The sequence below is a fragment of the Myotis daubentonii genome, chromosome 13, assembly GCF_963259705.1.
Source record: "Myotis daubentonii chromosome 13, mMyoDau2.1, whole genome shotgun sequence".
NCBI classification, from domain to species: Eukaryota; Metazoa; Chordata; class Mammalia; order Chiroptera; family Vespertilionidae; genus Myotis; species Myotis daubentonii.
This window is the reverse complement of record NC_081852.1, coordinates 43,227,482-43,243,380: the sequence shown is the minus strand read 5'-3', so window position 1 is coordinate 43,243,380 and position 15,899 is coordinate 43,227,482. Positions and strand designations below refer to the sequence as shown.

Here is a 15,899-nt window from a genome sequence, read left to right as displayed (position 1 = left end):
ACTGCACACCGCAGACTGATCAAAATATTTCCAGCCCCACCCAGTCCTCACATTCATCAGCTTAACAGCAACTGGGAGCTCACCACCACAGAGGTTGTGTTTATACTGCTCACACACCTCTGTCCTAAAGAAAAAATACTGCCCTGATTGGCAAGCTATCTGAGGGAAAAAAAAGAAAAAGAAAAACATTAGTTCATATCATCTCCCTGCACCACAGCAAAATTAATCCAGATGGCTTTGAAAAAAATGAAGGCATTAGGAAAATCTAGGGAAATTTGAACTGAGTAATAATTTTTCTGGAGGCAATAAGACTCTAAATTTAGCACTATGTTAGAAGTCTCAAAGAAAGGGATTTTATAGATTTGACTACATTTGTTACATTTAGTAGGGGAGATAGAATTTGCATATTTGACTACATTTGTTACATTTAGTAGGGGAGAAAAAGACTGTATAGGGCCAACAAAAAAACTGAAGATATATTCGTACCAAAAAATGAAAGAAAATGCCCTACCTGGTTTGGCTCAGTGGATAGAGTGTAGGCCTGCGGACTGAAGGGTCCCAGGTTTGATTCCAGTCAAGGGCACATGCCCAGGGTTGCAGGTTCAATCCCTAGTTGGGGGCATGCAGGAGGCAGCCAATCAATGATTCTCATCATTGATGTTTCTGTCTCTTGTCTCCCTCTCTCTTCTTCTCTGAAATCAATAAAAATATACTTTTAAAAAAATGAAAGAGCCGTAACCAGTTTGGCTCAGTGGATAGAGCATTGGCCTGCGGACTCAAGGGTCCCAGGTTCAATTCTGGTCAAGGGCATGTACCTTGGTTGCGGGCACATCTCCAGTAGGGGGTGTGCTGGAGGCAGCTGATCGATGTTTCTCTCTCATCGATGTTTCCAACTCTCTATCCCTCTCCCTTCCTCTCTGTAAAAAATCAATAAAATATATATTTTTTTAAAAAAATGAAAGAAAAGAGTTAACTTCTGGGATGCAAATTAAGAAAAAATCAATAGGAAAAACTTATTAGGGAACAAGTCACAAAAAAGGGAAGTACAGTTGGTTAACATTTATTTATTTAAAAAAATATGTATTTTTTTTATTGATTTCAGAGAGGAAGGGAGGGGGGGGGGAGAGATAGAATTATCAATGATGAGAGAGAATCACTGATTGGTTGCCTCCTGCACACCCCACACTGGGGATATCCCAGAGCCCACAACCCAGGCATGGTCTCTGACAGGGAATCCAACCATGACCTCCTGGTTCAGAGGTCTATGCTCAATTACTGAGCCACGCCAGCCCGTCAGTTGGTTAACATTTAGAAAACTAGTGTACCTGAGTAAAATCAAAGAAATGAAAACTGAAAGGAGTTATCAATTTCACCTGTGAAATCCACAAAAATTTAACTATAATACTCAAATACTAGTGAAGGTGCAATGAATAATGTATGCTTACACAATGATGGGAGAGGAAATTCATCCAACTGGAAAGCAATTTGGCACATTTATCAGAAACCTTAAAATATCCATATCCTTTGACCTAAAATTCCATTCCTGGAAATACATTCTTAGGAAAGAGTCATCAACATGGAAAGTTCTATGCACAAAAATGTCAGTCACAAACTTATTTACAACGGTGGAATTAGGCAGACAGTAAACATGAAAGGAATTGTTTAATAATTTATGGAACAGCCACTTGATGGGAACTTACATAATCATTGTATGTTCTCAAAGTACACGCAATAACACTAACCGTTTATGGTGTAATACCAAGTGAAAAGTGTACATCGTATATGTGGCTGTTTGTATAACACTTTAATAGAAAAGGCCAGAAAAGGGGGGGGGGGGGAGGAAATGTCTTAATGTGAACCATGTTTGAGTCCTATGATTATTAGAGGATTTTTCATCGTCCTATATTCTATTGGAATCTTTTATGTTATTTATGTATGTGTTTATTTATTTATGTTTAACCCTCACCTGAGGGTGTTTTTCCATTGATTTTTTTTTTTTTTTTTTTTTTTTTAGAAAGTGGAAGAGAGGAAAAGACGGAGAGACACATCGATAGGTTGCCTCCTGCACGCGCCCTGACCAGGGCCGGGCGGGGAGGAGCCTGCAACAAGGTACATGCCCTTGACCTTAATCGAACCAGGACCCTTCAATCCGCAGGCCCACGCTCTATCCACTGAACCAGACCTGCTAGGGCTGAATCGTTTATTTTTTAATGAACAAAGTCAACTCTTGGTTAGCCATGCGGTGGCGCGTCCTCCTCGCCCTGTGCTAGAGGACTGGGAGTAGGGGGGAAGCTCAGAAACGCTCCCTCGCGTCGATTCAGGCCCCCTTGCTGAGGGCCCCTCAGCACCCCCAATTCTCTCTCCCTTTCCCCGCCCCCACCTTTCAGAAGCCGGACCTGAGCCCACCCCTCCCCCACCCACCCCCAGTCTGCGGGGGGTGGGGATGGCGGGTGCGCGGGGGAGGAGCGGGGCGGTCCCAAGCGTTGAAGACACGTGGGGAGGGAGCCAGCGTCTGAGGAGGAGGGTTAGGCGTGTGGGTGGGTGTGTCTGCGAGTGGGAGAAACCAACCCAGGTCGCTCAGAGGCTCCCTTTTCTTAGGCCGCTCATCCACCCGGAGACCTGCCAAGGTCTCCCCACGTCCAGGATCCCGTTCAAGGTGGACACCGAGCGCAGATGGGAGAAGACTCCTGCCCCTGCCCTGCGCGGTCCCCGACGCCCCGCGACGCGAAGCCTCCTCGCACGTCTCCCCCCGCCCCGGCGGTGGTAGGGCCCCGCGGCGACGTCACCCATTGTTTACAAATCAACCAGAGCCGGTAGGATTCCTGCTGCCGCGGCTGCTGCGCGCGGCTCGGGTGCCTGCCGCTCTCCCGCTTCGCGTCCGCCCCGGCCTCGGCCTCGGCCTCGGCCCCGGCTTCGGCCCCAGCACCGCACCCGGCTCCGCCGCGGCCCACCGAGCCGCCAGCGACGCCCGCAGAGCTCCCGGTGCCGGGGCGGGGGGCCATGCCGTGCCGGAGGGAAGAGGAAGAGGAAGCCGGCGAGGAAGCGGAGGAGGAGGAGGAAGAGGAGGAGCAGGGCAGCTTCCTCCTGCTGGAGCAGTCGGTGACCCTGGGCGGCTCGGGCGAGGTGGACCGCCTGGTGGCCCAGATCGGCGAGACGCTGCAGCTGGACGCGGGGCAGGACAGCCCGGCTTCCCCGTGCGCGCCCCCCGGGCCGCCGCTGCAGCCCCCGCGGCCCCCGGCGGCGGTGCTGGCGGACAAGGCCCGGCCCCCCGACCGGCCGCTGCTGCTGCCGCCCGCGCCGGCCGCGGCGGTGAACCCGGCGCCGCCGGGGGCCCTTCGCTGCGCCCTCGGGGACCGCGGCCGCGTGCGAGGCCGGGCTGCGCCCTACTTTGTGGCCGAGCTCGCCGCAGGCCCCAGCGCGCTGCCCGGACCGTGCCGGCGGGGATGGTTGCGGAGCGCCGTCGCCTCCCGTCGCCTGCAGCAGCGACGATGGCCCCCGCCCGGGGCGCGCGCCCGCGACGACGACCCGCACCGGCTCCTGCAGCAGCTCGTGCTCTCGGGGAACCTCATCAAGGAGGCCGTGCGGAGGCTCCAGCGAGCTGTCGCCGCGGTTGCAGCCACTGGCCCGGTGGGACCGGACCACGTCGCCCGGCAGCCCTCGGGCGCCTGGCACTGACCCGGGGCCCCAGGAGGAGGAAGAGGAGGCCGCTGCGCAGACCCATCGGCGTCCTGCCCTCACCAGCCCTGAGCTGAAGCCGCCTCGGCAGCAGGGAGGCGTGTGGGGGAAACCTCGGGCCGTGAAGTTACCGCCCCGGCGAGGGTGGGAGAAAACTTGAACGTGGAGAAATGCACGGGCCAGGACAAGTCCGTGCCGCGTGAGAATTCCCCCGGCCACCTTGGTGCCAAGGAGCTGGGATAAACTGGGAGAACGATGGCAGCTACTTTTACTGACTTGTACCTGACCGAACCCTTGGGGGCGTCGTGTGCTTGGATTGTTTAAAGATAGGGCCCCAAGGGGCGGGAATTGTGAGGGCTTTATAACAATACTTGAAAACTGAATGACAGGAATACATTTTCTTTATTTTCCGGTGGAGGAGCTTAGTGGAAATGGTGCTACAATTGTGCAAAGAAATTCCGGGGGGAAGAAGAAATGCAGAAGCTTGGTGGTGGGTGGTGGGTGGCATGACCCCCTTTCTCCCACCGAGTTGGCAGCTCCTCGAGGTGGGAGATGTGAACGTCAGTGAGAGGGTGGGAGGGAGGTGGAGAATTTTGAAGGTGGGTAAAGTTGGAGTTGAATTTGGATTTTTAAAGGAATTGACCTTGCCACCTGTAGTTCAAGGTCACGGTTTGCTGTCTGTGGGAGGCTGTGGGGTTCCTGGGAGAGCTAACTCACCCCCAGGACCTTTCTCTTCCTCCAAGAAGAGCCCAGTCTGTGCTTTCCTATCTTTTGGGAGTCCCCAGAAAAGACATAGGTGGAGAGGGACATGTGGGGAGAGTTACTTGGTTTTTTTTCTGTGCTTTCCTTTCCAGAACTCCTCCTCCTCCCATGAGGCCACTCTTGGCCATGCCATGCGCTTTCTCAGAAACAGTCATAAACAATCTCTTGGACCTCCAGTCCTCCTATTCTGCTCTTGTCAATCCACCTGTTCTGGTGTCTGCACTGGTAGATGAGACCCTGGCTCTTTTTCTGCTCTGTTCTGGCCTCTCTGTGGATCCGTGGGCCTGAGCCTCCGGGGGTCCTCACCCCTCACAGTTTCCTCCTGCCACCAGCCCTTCTTTGTGAGTGACTGAAACCATTTTTAAAATGTGATTCTCTGAAAGGAGAAACCGCGGGCTTTATCTTTGTGAAACTTGATGGCGCTTTAAGCAAGGTGCCACCCTCCCCCCACCCGACTTTAAGGTAGCTAAACCCATTTTTAACAAAGATTCAATGGCTTTTTCATCCTTCAGATGTAGCTATTGAGGTACACTTCGCACCGGAGTGTCTGAAATTGTGGTGGTCCTGATTTATAGGATTTCTTAATTAAAATGTCTGCTGAATAAATTTGTTCTTTTGTTTTGGAGCGTGGTTTGGCTTTTTGGTGGGAGGTGGAGGAAAGAAGAGAACTTGGGGATGCATTTAATGATGAAGAATGCACTTGGGGAGACCCAGGCCCAGCACAGAATGCTGGTAGCCCTGCAGGACTTGTGTGCTTCTCTTCTGGTTGATGGTCCACAAGATCAGAAAATTAAACTGAGCTTTTGTTGTTAATCCTGACCCGAGGATATTTTTTTCCTCTGGTTTTTAGAGAGAGTGGAGGGAAGGGAAGGAGGGGGAGTCAGAGAAACATCGATTGGTTGCCTCTGGTACTCCACCCGACAGGAACAGCCGACAGGCAGGGATCAAACCTGCAACCCAGATACATGCTCTGGACGGGGAATGGAACCTGAGACCCTTCAGTGCTCAGGCCGACACGCTAACCACTGAGTTACACCAGCCAGGGCATTAAAATTTTGTGGAGTCCCTTCCTACTGGCTCCCTTGCCCTTTTTAAGAAAGCCTTTCTTGGCAAAGCCCTGAGCGGGAGCTTCAGGGGAAGTGACTCAGTTTGAGTCAGCCTGCTGCTCACCAGCTATGTCATATGGGGCAAGTCACTGTTCTGTGCTTTTTTCCCCTTTTCTCATTTATCAAACAATAATACTTGCTGTGCAGATTTGTTGGGACAAATTGAATAGTAACATCTATAAAGCAATATTTTTTAGAAAAAAAAATAAAGCAATACTTAAGGTAGTTGGAGGGTCATGTGAGGATTTGAGGTGTCTGGGATATTTGAGTGCGAATTCCTGACATCACCATTGGGCATTCCTCTTTCAGGCGGCCCATATCTGTCTACTCAATGTGCCCCACCAACACTTCAGCCACCCCTTCTCTTCCACCGTGAGCACAAGCAGGTTTCTTCCTCTTTTGCTTCGAAAGTTCCTTTTCCTGAACTCCTTCCAGCAGGCCATCTCCACACACCTTCCAAACAGCCTGTCTCTGCTTTCATCATTGGGGCTGGGGGTGCGGGGTGGTAGTGTTTACTGTGCCACTTACTGTTCTGGGTGCTTTAAATCATTAGAGATTATATTATGTCATGGCTTTATTTGCCATAATTATTTTATAGATTAGGACACAGGCCCAGGAGATTAAGTGATTTGTCTGAAGTTACCACCTTTTTAAAAAAATATATATTTTTACTGATTTCAGAGAGGAAGGAAAAGGAGAAAGAGAGAAACATCAATGATGAGAGAATTATTGATCGGCTGCTCCCTGCTCACCCCCACTGGGGATCAAGCCTGCAACCCAGGCATGTGCCCTTGACCAGAATTGAACCTGGGACCCTTCAGTCTGCAAGCAGATGCTCTATCCACTGAGCCAAACCAGAGTTACCACCTTTTAAGTGGTGAAGCTGGGATTTTATCCCAGGCAGTCTGGCTGTAGGATCTCCTTCCCTCAACCACATCTTCGAATCATCCTGTACCACATGAGACTTTCTTGACACCATTTTCTCTCATGTTGGCTTTACTAAAGTTCTCAAGAGTATCCTACAAACTTGACCCACTAAATACCTCAATACAATAGCATCATTATTCTCAAAGTCTTGTAGACCAGCCTCCTAAGGAGTGGGAGGTGCTGGGGATCTGGGATGAGGCAGGGTTTCAGACATCCTGGAAGAACCCACAAGCAGGTTTTGGGCCAAGACCTTCACATAAGGTAATAGGAATTGCATAAGAGAAGCACAGATAATGGTATATGGCTGCTGCTTTTAGACCCTCAACTCCTCTGTAAGATGAGGACATAGGGCCAATAGGGCCAAGATGGTAAGGTCTCACCCAGTGCAGATGTCCTGTGAGTCTGCAGGATGTCCAGCACAGCATTCAGGGGTGACGTTAGAATGGTGACAAGGAGGGAAGATCTACTGGACCTGAGAAGCAAGGGAAAGGGAACTGAGAGCCCTGTTCTAGGCAAGCGCTCTGCAGGCACATTTCACAAGATGTTGCTTTTTAAAAAAATATATTTGATTTCGGAGAGGGGGAGAGAGAGAGAAACATCAATGATGAGAGAGAATCATTAATCGGCTGCCTCCTGCACACCCCACACTGGGGATTGAGCCCGCAACCCAGGCATGTGCCTGACCAGGAATCAAGCCATGACCTCCTGGTTCATAGGTCAACATTCAACCACTGAGCCATGCCAGCTGGGCAATTTGTTGCCTTTCAAAGGGGAAAGGTAGGAATTATTGGTGCTAGAGCAGAATCTGAACTCATGGCTCTTAGGGTGACCCTCTTGGCACCTGGCTGAGCCTATGTACACCTTTCTTCCTTTACCCCAGCCCATGCTACTGATCAGCCATTTACAGAGGCTGTAGAGAGCCTAGTCCTGGGCCTGGGCTTGAGAAAGTGTCTCTGTACCAAGGAGGCAATGGTCCTTCCCAAGGTGTTGAAGTTTGGGATAGCATATTCCTAATAACACTTGGCCCAGGAATGATTATGGCTCGGATCTTTAACCCCGTGGAATGGATAGGCTCAGAACTAGGGGCATGGGCATAGGCAGAGCTGAGTCAACTCCATCTTCTGAAGGGGCTGAGGCCTGGTTTCCCTGGTAACCTTCTGCAAGTCTTGAGTCCAGAAGGACCAGAACAATAGGGAAGTGGTAAGGAGAGGCTGATTGTGTGCATGCGGCAGAGGGGTGGTGGGGTTGATTAGGAGTTTCACGTGGGAAGTGATAGGGACAGCAGCCTGGTGCTTCATAAATGCCTATAAATTGGAGAGAGATCAGGGTTGGAGATGAAAGATTTGGCATTTAGAGCTAAGAGGGGTGGGTTGAGCCTGGGAGATGCTATCAGTTGGGAAGAAACAACACTAGCTAATGTGCAGAGTGCATACCTTGTGCCAAGATCTGTTCTACGTACCTTACAAATACCAGCTCATCAAACCTATGTGGGAGGAAGAAGAGTAAACAAAAGGATTAGAAAGAAAGTGAGAGCAGAGAAACCAAGGGAGGCTGGAAGGTAAACGGGACGGTGGGTATGTGAGTGTATCTCCACACACACCGGCACAAACACAGAGCTATATCTATCTGTATTATCTCTTCATGTGTCCTCTGTGGCGAGGTCCAGGGTATTTAAAATCAGATCTTGCTCAGTCTTTCATCGTTCTTTTTTAAAAAGGTAAGTTTTTATGGACTTTTTTTGTTGTTTTTTTTAGAGAGAGGAAGGAAGAGGGACAGAGAGATAGAGAAACATTTATATGGGCTGCCTCCTGCACACCCCTGCTGGTGATCAAGCCCCCAACCTGGGCATGTGCCCTGACTGGGAATTGAACTGGCGACCTTTTGGTGGATGATGCTCTAACTAACTGAGCCACATTGGCCAGGGATCCATTGTCTTTTTTGAACCCTGAAGTTATTCAACTTCCCTTTACTGGCACCATTAAATGGTGTGTTTTGAACATCTGCACTCTTGAGTTCTACCCTCCTTAATACACCTGAAGAAAAGTACAATTTAGGGTGCATCTGAAGAAAGGTGATTTTTACTCCTATGTCTGGAGAAGATGTTCAGGAAAACCTAAGAAACCATTTTTCACCCATATTACGCTATGGAATCTGATTCAGACTGAAAAAGAAATGGGCAAAAGGCAGGGCAAAGGTAACATGATGAGATAATCAGCTTGTGACTTTTTTTTAACCCACCCAAATCAATAAGTCAAACAAACTGCCTGAATAGCTTATCAGTTGGGGGTTGTGAGTTTTATCTCCTATGAGTCAGTTAATTGATAAGGGGAAGCAGTTAAAAAGTTCCTTGGTATCATATTTAGTTTTTATCCTATTGTAGTATAAGGTACAGAGAAGGATTCATTTGTACAATAACAACGAAACATAGCTCTCCTAGGCAAGAAGGGTTATGCAAGGTTGTTTCAATAGCCAATCCTCAGGTCCCAGGCCTTGCCTTGGTATGACAGTTTGTGACATAATATAGACATCAAACCCTACAATCCCTCTGAAACCTGACCTGCCCAGGGAACCCCATCCCTTCCTGCCTCCAGGAGCCTTGTCCTTTAGCATCTTCCCTTCCGTTTCTCATCCACAGTCAGACAAGAATAAATTCTGCCATTGGCCCTACTTTCCCTTTTTACCTGCCGTCCCTCCTTTTCCATCGTCTTTGAACTTCGAGGCACCACAACTCATCATCTCTGCCCCAAGCACCACACACACACCCTTAGCTTCCACAACTCTGTTGAAATTGCCCAATTTGTTTGCTCTGCAAATATTTATTAGATACCAATACCCAGCGTTGTTACTAAATGCAGCTACCTTTCAGGCAGTGACCTAAGCGTTTTTACTAGAATTAGCTCAATGAATCTTCACAACCCTATGAGACAGGGACTTTTTATCAAACTTCATGGATGAGGAACTCGAGGTTAGACAGATGAAGTGACCTGCCCAACGTCACAGGAAAGAGCTTTAACGGAAAGAGCCAGGATTGTGACTGGGGCAGTCTGGCTCCAGAGCATTTTGAACTATACTGAGGCCTACAGTTTTCTTTTCAGAATGTGTATCTTATATTTTCCTCTTTCTCCCCGCCTGCCCACCCCCAGGCCCTTATCACCTGGTGCCTGGATGTTTTAACAGCCATCCACCTGATCTAGCTGACCATAAAGGTTTATCCTTAACCTTTGTCCATCCCCCATGCTGTGTCCCCTGATAATCTGCCTAAAACATCCTTTTCATTTTGTCACTCCTCTGCCATCAAAGAATATGTAATCTCTTTGGGAAAAGGAGACACTCACATATGAGCTCCTGAGATAAACCTATAAAGACTGTAAATAAAATGAAGAGTGAGAACAAAATGAATTTGAAGATCCCTTCCTGCGAAGAAATTGCATGACTTTCACAGTACAAATTATAGATGGGAGTGGCCAGGGCAGGCATGCAGAACTTCAGGTGAGCACTGAATTTGAATTAGAAGGGGATGGGTTTTCGGAGGGGAAAGAGAGGAGCTAAGAGCTGTGGCTCCAGGCTATCCTCCCCACACACCCTCCCCTTTGTAACATCCCTGCTGCCTCTCCTCTACCAGTCCCAGTCCTGAGCTGCTTTCAAGGTTTGGCTTGAAGGGGACCTCCATCCTTTTGTGATTAAACCTTTTCTAAACTGACTGACTATTCCCTTCCTATGCACTTTCCTGAGTGCTTACCTATACAACAGGGATGTATTCTCAAGAAACTGGTCTGATCTTCAGAGGAAACAGATTGAAGAATTCATTAACAGGCAGGACTTAAAGTATAATAGCTTCCAGGAATGATGTTTTATTATTTGAATGTTTGTTTGCTATTTGTTTCCCATACATTATCTAATTTGACATTATCTAATTTAATCTTCACCCAATTCTTCAAGGTAGGCTGTATTATTTTTTTTCTTAGAAAATTATATATATACACTCACATATATTTTTATTGATTTCAAAGAGGAAGTGAGAGGGAGAGAGAGAAACATCAATGATGAGAGAGAATCCTCAATCGCTGTCCCTTGTACACCCCCCACCGAGGATAGAGTCCACAACCTGGGCATGTGCCCTGACAGGGAATAGAACTGGCAACCTCTGGATGCCTGAGCCACACCGGCCGGGTAGTTACTTCTTGCATGTGCCTTGACCAGGATTGAACCCTCAATCTTGACGATGTTCTAACCAACTGAGCTACCTGGTCAGGGCGGTAGGCTTTATTTTTATTCCCCATTTTGCAGATGAGTTCATTGGGATTATTGAGGTGAAGGACCCTGTGCTAAATCACTGGGCTAGCAATGGAGGACTGCCTGCAGCGTCTACACCCATCTATTATGCCTCCTGGGAAACACTGTTATGGGCAGATCACCTGTTCTCCCTTTAGTTATGGATGGAAAACCAGGAGGAAGTGCCACATGGGAGAATTTTTGCCCCTTTGCCTGCCCCAGCTTTCACGGCGTTCAAATGGAGTGCACCTCAGTGTGGAACATCTGCCTCTGGGCTTCCATCTCTAAATGAGGCGGTAGCACTAGACCACTGAAGGCTGCACTCTCCCAGGGCTGACATTCTGTGATTACTGAGCATTGGTGGAAGAGGGGGGAGCTAATTGAGTGAGTTAGTAATTTGGTTGCCAGGGTAACTCTTTCCTGATTGGGAGGAAGGGATCACAGGGTTCAATACAGAATTTGCTGCATAGGAAAGTGGCGTCTGATCGTCACTCCATGTTTCTGCTTCTGAGCTGGAAAAGGAGAGAGCAAAAAAGGGTAAAAACTGAATCCAAATATTGTAGCATTTATGCCTAATTTAGAGTGAAATCCTGGGGTAGCAGGCTCTGGAGTTCTCTGTGAAGTGTGGCATTCTTTTCTCCAAATCCCCTGTTATTTGCTAGTTTGTTTATTTTGTATGCTTTTCATGGAGTTTATATCTTTGGCCTTTTATCTCACCCAGCCATTTTCTGTGGCCAACTGTCTTCATAGGATGCTGAACATGTTGAAAGAAAATGGTTACAGCTTTCCTAGCTCAGCCTATGGGTCTGGGGCCGTGGTTGGCAAACCGCAGCTCGCAAGCCACATGCAGCTCTTTGGCCCCTTCAGTGTGGCTCTTCCACAAAATACCACGTGCGGGCGTGCACGTACAGTGCGATTGAAACTTCATGGCCCATGCGCAGAAGTCGGTATTATGTGGAAGAGCCACACTCAAGGGGCCAAAGAGCCGCATGTGACTCGCGAGCCGCGGTTTGCCGACCACTGGTCTGGGGCATGGTTTTCCATGGTTCTAATGGCAGGGCCACCATGCTGGACAACTGCAGGGGTGTCACTCACATTGTAGTGTATGTGTGGAGTAGTGCAGTGAACGACATTGAACTATGTATGATGATATCAGGCTATTGGAAAGAGGCTTGGGTTCCAGATTCTGAATGACTACAGAGAGGCATCAAATCATGGCCAGTTTGGCTCTGGATTGCTCCTAACCCATTGGCCTCTGGGAAATCCCACCCCAGCTAAGAAGCAGGCCAAGGACCTCAGGGCTACTCCAACGCCAGGGCATGCCAGCACCTGACCGCTTGCCCCTGCTGCTCAGTGCCCAGAGGTGATAGACCAACGCACTGTGGGAAACCCTCTTCCTCAGTTTGTTAGAGCCACAGAATCACCCTTCCCTTGCTGGGCAGCACTGGACTGAGCCCCCTACAGCTCTTTCTGGGCAAGTCGTGGGAAATGGCTGGCTTGGTGTGTTCTGGAGGCACTTCTCAGAGACCCTCAGGGTCTGTGTATTTGAGAGAATGGGAAAGTATAGACAACAGGCACTAAGTGCAAAACAAGTTAGGAAGGATTGTAATGGATCCAGAAAGAACTTTTGGGATCATGGCATGACCTTGTTTCATGAGAAACAGAGGATCCCTTAGCCACTTAGGGAGTGTCCTGGGAAAAAAGGGTAGGGACGAACGACTTTTTATCTCCAGTACGTGCCAGTCACCATGAACCCTTTTCCGCAGCTCACTTCTCATCTGTTGCACAGGTGAGGAAATGGAAGCCCACAGTTGAGCAACTTGTCCAAGGTCCCCACTGAATAAGGGAACTTGAACCTTCCTTTAGGAAACAGACTTAGGGCACTCAAGACAGGAGGGACAGAGATGGGCTATTATGTCACTTCTTAGGGAGAGGAGGGCGGCAAACACGCTCAGTGCAGAGAGCAATACTTGAATCCACTCTCAGCCAGCTTTCCCACCACAGGCTTGCCCCCTGAGCAACCCCTGTACAAGAGCTGCTCAAACTTCCCAGAACAAGTCCACGTAATGAATGGCCCCAGTAGAAAGAAAAAAAAAAGTGATAAGCCTCCCACCTGCAGTGACTGATCTTTGCTAAAACAGTCAGAAGCAGCTTCATAAAACATCTCCATCGCGGGTTAGTAATCCAAAGGCTCTAGGGTTTTGGTGAAAGGGCTTGGTCCAAACCTGACCTCACTTTCATTTAATTTCGTGCCAGCACCAATACACACCCAGGCGTGCAGACCCTGTCTAACGAGTGAGCTGTTCAGACACAAAGGCACTCTAATTACCATCCGCAAACGAGGCTGACAAAGATTTCAAGTGTTTTCATGTTTATGAAGAACAGAGAAATGTGTTCTGTGCATCTTTCCCGCCGACAGCAAGTATAAAATAAAACCAGACAAGAAATGCAACACATTTATTACAAATAGATATTTCAGTTAAGTTAAAATCCTATAATCAGGATAGCAACAACTCAGGACACTCCGGTGCGAAGTGTAGATATGTCAACAGCCACATCTGGATGATGCACAAGCCATTGAATCTTACAAAACTAAAACACCAGCTAAACAGTCTTAAATCCCTCAGAGTGAGTGAACAGTATGTTACAAACATTTCATCAGGGTTCACACTGGCAAAGCCTGCAGCTTCTCCATTTGGAGGGTCACATTTTCTACTGGTTTCCTTCACTTACAAAAGCGATCTGGCATGGCTGGGGGAGGGGCAGAGGGAGGAAATCAACTCCATCTACCCAGGGAATTGCAGCTGTTATTACAAATGGCCCCAGAGGGCCCATTATAAGCTGCTGTGTGAGGCTGAGTGTCCCTGGAGTGCCCGTCACGTGGCGTCTCCCAGCCCCCAGCCCGGGCCCGGGGAGCACCAGTACGGCCCCCTCGAATAGGACAGCAGAACTGAGGGGGAGAGGAGGGACCGAGGCCACGTCTCTGGAAAGTTTCCATAAAAGCCAGGCTTGCGGCGTCCGGCCTCCCTACACCCCCGGGGGCGGCGGTGCGCTTGTCCTCAGGAGACTCCAGCACCTCACCACCTGCCTCCACCTCCTAGCCCCACCCTGGGCACATCGCGGCTTCCCTTCCACTCGGGGAATGCAGCCAGCTGCAAAGCGGGGGCAGAGAAAAGGCCCTTTCATGGTACCGTGTGTTTTAAGAATCAGCACCCCAACACACAGAAAATGTTTTGTTTTTTTAAATGTGATAAATTTTCAAGTCTGGCAGCTTGAGGTACTCCCTGAAATGATCGTCTATTCTTGTTCCCCTCGCCCAGAGTGAATCAGGAACCAACCCTGAAAAGGTAAAACAAGTCACTGGGATCATCCGCATCCTTAGGGCGAGAGGCGATCCTGAGATGCATGCACTGTGGCCATAGTCGCTGGGATGGCGGGTCAGGGGAGGTCTGCACGGATCTGCAGGCGGTGCCTCCAAGAATGGTCACCCCCAAAATAAAAAGTCCAACGGACTGTGAGCTTGGGTGGGTTCTGTATCCTGCCTGAAATAGGGCCAACCGAGTCCTGTTTTTTAACAGGGCCTTGACCTCAGTTCCCCACGAAAACATTCGCGACTTTTCGATGCCTCGTCTTGATTAGCTTATTTTGCCGCTTCCAAAGGCGCGAGTTCACCAGTCTGATTAGAGATACAGTCCTCAGGGGGAACCCCTTGTCCTCCGGGCAAAGGCTGGCCCAGTGACCACTCCCCGGGTATTAGCTGCCAGGCACCGGGACGCCGTCGCCAGATCCGAGCTGCGCCCTCCTTCCCGTCGCGCCAGGGTTGCTGCAGGCCGCGTGCGGGCTGCGGGGCGAAGGGGGCTTGTGCCCTGCAGCCGTCGGCGGCCTCAGGAGCGGGCGTTGCGGACGCTTTGCGTGCAGCTGCAACCGTCGCGAATGAAGCCTCCGCACGGCCTCCTTGATGAGGTTCCCGGAGAGCACCAGCTGCTGCAGGAGCCGGTGCGGGTCGTCTTCGCCGGTGCGGACTTCCGGCTGGGGCCCGCGCCGCTGCTGCAGGCGGCGGGAGGCGGCGGCACCCCGCAGCCATCCTCGCCGGCACGGTCCCGACAGAGGTTTGGGGGCGCCCCGCTTGTCGGCTCTCGAAGGCCCATCTAGACTGGGCTGCGGGGACAGGGCACTGGGGCCTAGGGCGAGCTCGGCCACAAAGTAGGGCGCAGCCCGGCCTCGCACGCGGCCGCGGTCCCCAAGGGCGCAGCGAAGGGCCCCCGGCGGCGCCGGGTTCACTGCCGCGGCCGGCGCGGGCGGCAGCAGCAGCGGCCGGTCGGGGGGCCGGGCCTTGTCCGCCAGCACCGCCGCCGGGGGCCGCGGGGGCTGCAGCGGCGGCCCGGGGGGCGCGCACGGGGAAGCCGGGCTGTCCTGCCCCGCGTCCAGCTGCAGCGTCTCGCCGATCTGGGCCACCAGGCGGTCCACCTCGCCCGAGCCGCCCAGGGTCACCGACTGCTCCAGCAGGAGGAAGCTGCCCTGCTCCTCCTCTTCCTCCCCCTCCGCTTCCTCGCCGGCTTCCTCTTCCTCTTCCCTCCGGCACGGCATGGCCCCCCGCCCCGGCACCGGGAGCTCTGCGGGCGTCGCTGGCGGCTCGGTGGGCCGCGGCGGAGCCGGGCGCGGTGCTGGGGCCGAAGCTGGGCAGGGGCCCGGGCTAGGGGCCGGAGTGGACAAGGAAGCCGGGGACCCACGGGCACTCGTGCCGCGCGTTGCACCGCGGCAGCCAGAATCCTACCGGCTCTGGTTGATTTGTAAACAATGGGTGACGTCGCCGCGGGGCCCTACCACGGTGCCGGGCGGGGGTGTGCCGTACTGTTGGGGGCCGGGGCGCCGCCTGGGTCCAGGCCCAGGGTGGAGCCTTGCTCCGACTGAGCTTCACAATCCTGAATGCTGTCTGCAGGGGCGCAGTGGGGAGCCGATCCTCGCTCTCTTAGGAGGGCGTAATTGGCATTTCCGGCAGATGGACACCGGGTGGGCTGTTGGTTTCTTCCACACACAACACCTACACTTACACGCCCACACACTCCCCTGCCCTAGCACGTCAACTGCTCTGGTTTTGGCATTTGCGCTTTTGAGGTCCCTGGTGCCACCAGCATCTGGGCAGTGATGACCGGGCGA

At 51.2% G+C, this 15,899-nt stretch overlaps 3 protein-coding genes across 3 annotated transcripts in view; 2 read left to right on the top strand and 1 right to left on the bottom strand.

The window, feature by feature from the left end:
* The window catches only part of RRP12 (ribosomal RNA processing 12 homolog), a 142,813-nt gene that overhangs the window by 38,807 nt on the left and 88,107 nt on the right, over positions 1 to 15,899 (top strand). The window lies entirely within an intron of this gene.
* FRAT2 (FRAT regulator of WNT signaling pathway 2) lies at positions 2,619 to 5,062 on the top strand. Its single transcript, XM_059660982.1, has one exon. The coding sequence runs from the start codon at positions 3,001 to 3,003 to the stop codon at positions 3,673 to 3,675; it is 675 nt and encodes a 224-aa protein (XP_059516965.1). The 5' UTR covers positions 2,619 to 3,000; the 3' UTR covers positions 3,676 to 5,062.
* FRAT1 (FRAT regulator of WNT signaling pathway 1) lies at positions 13,185 to 15,525 on the bottom strand. Its single transcript, XM_059660978.1, has one exon. It carries the CDS (start codon positions 15,327 to 15,329, stop codon positions 14,496 to 14,498), a length of 834 nt encoding a protein of 277 aa, XP_059516961.1. The 5' UTR covers positions 15,330 to 15,525; the 3' UTR covers positions 13,185 to 14,495.

Excerpts from the sequence above, each read along its gene's own strand:
- FRAT1 (XM_059660978.1), bottom strand. The coding sequence starts at position 15,329 with ATGCCGTGCCGGAGGGAAGAGGAAGAGGAAGCCGGCGAGGAAGCGGAG.
- FRAT2 (XM_059660982.1), top strand. The coding sequence starts at position 3,001 with ATGCCGTGCCGGAGGGAAGAGGAAGAGGAAGCCGGCGAGGAAGCGGAG.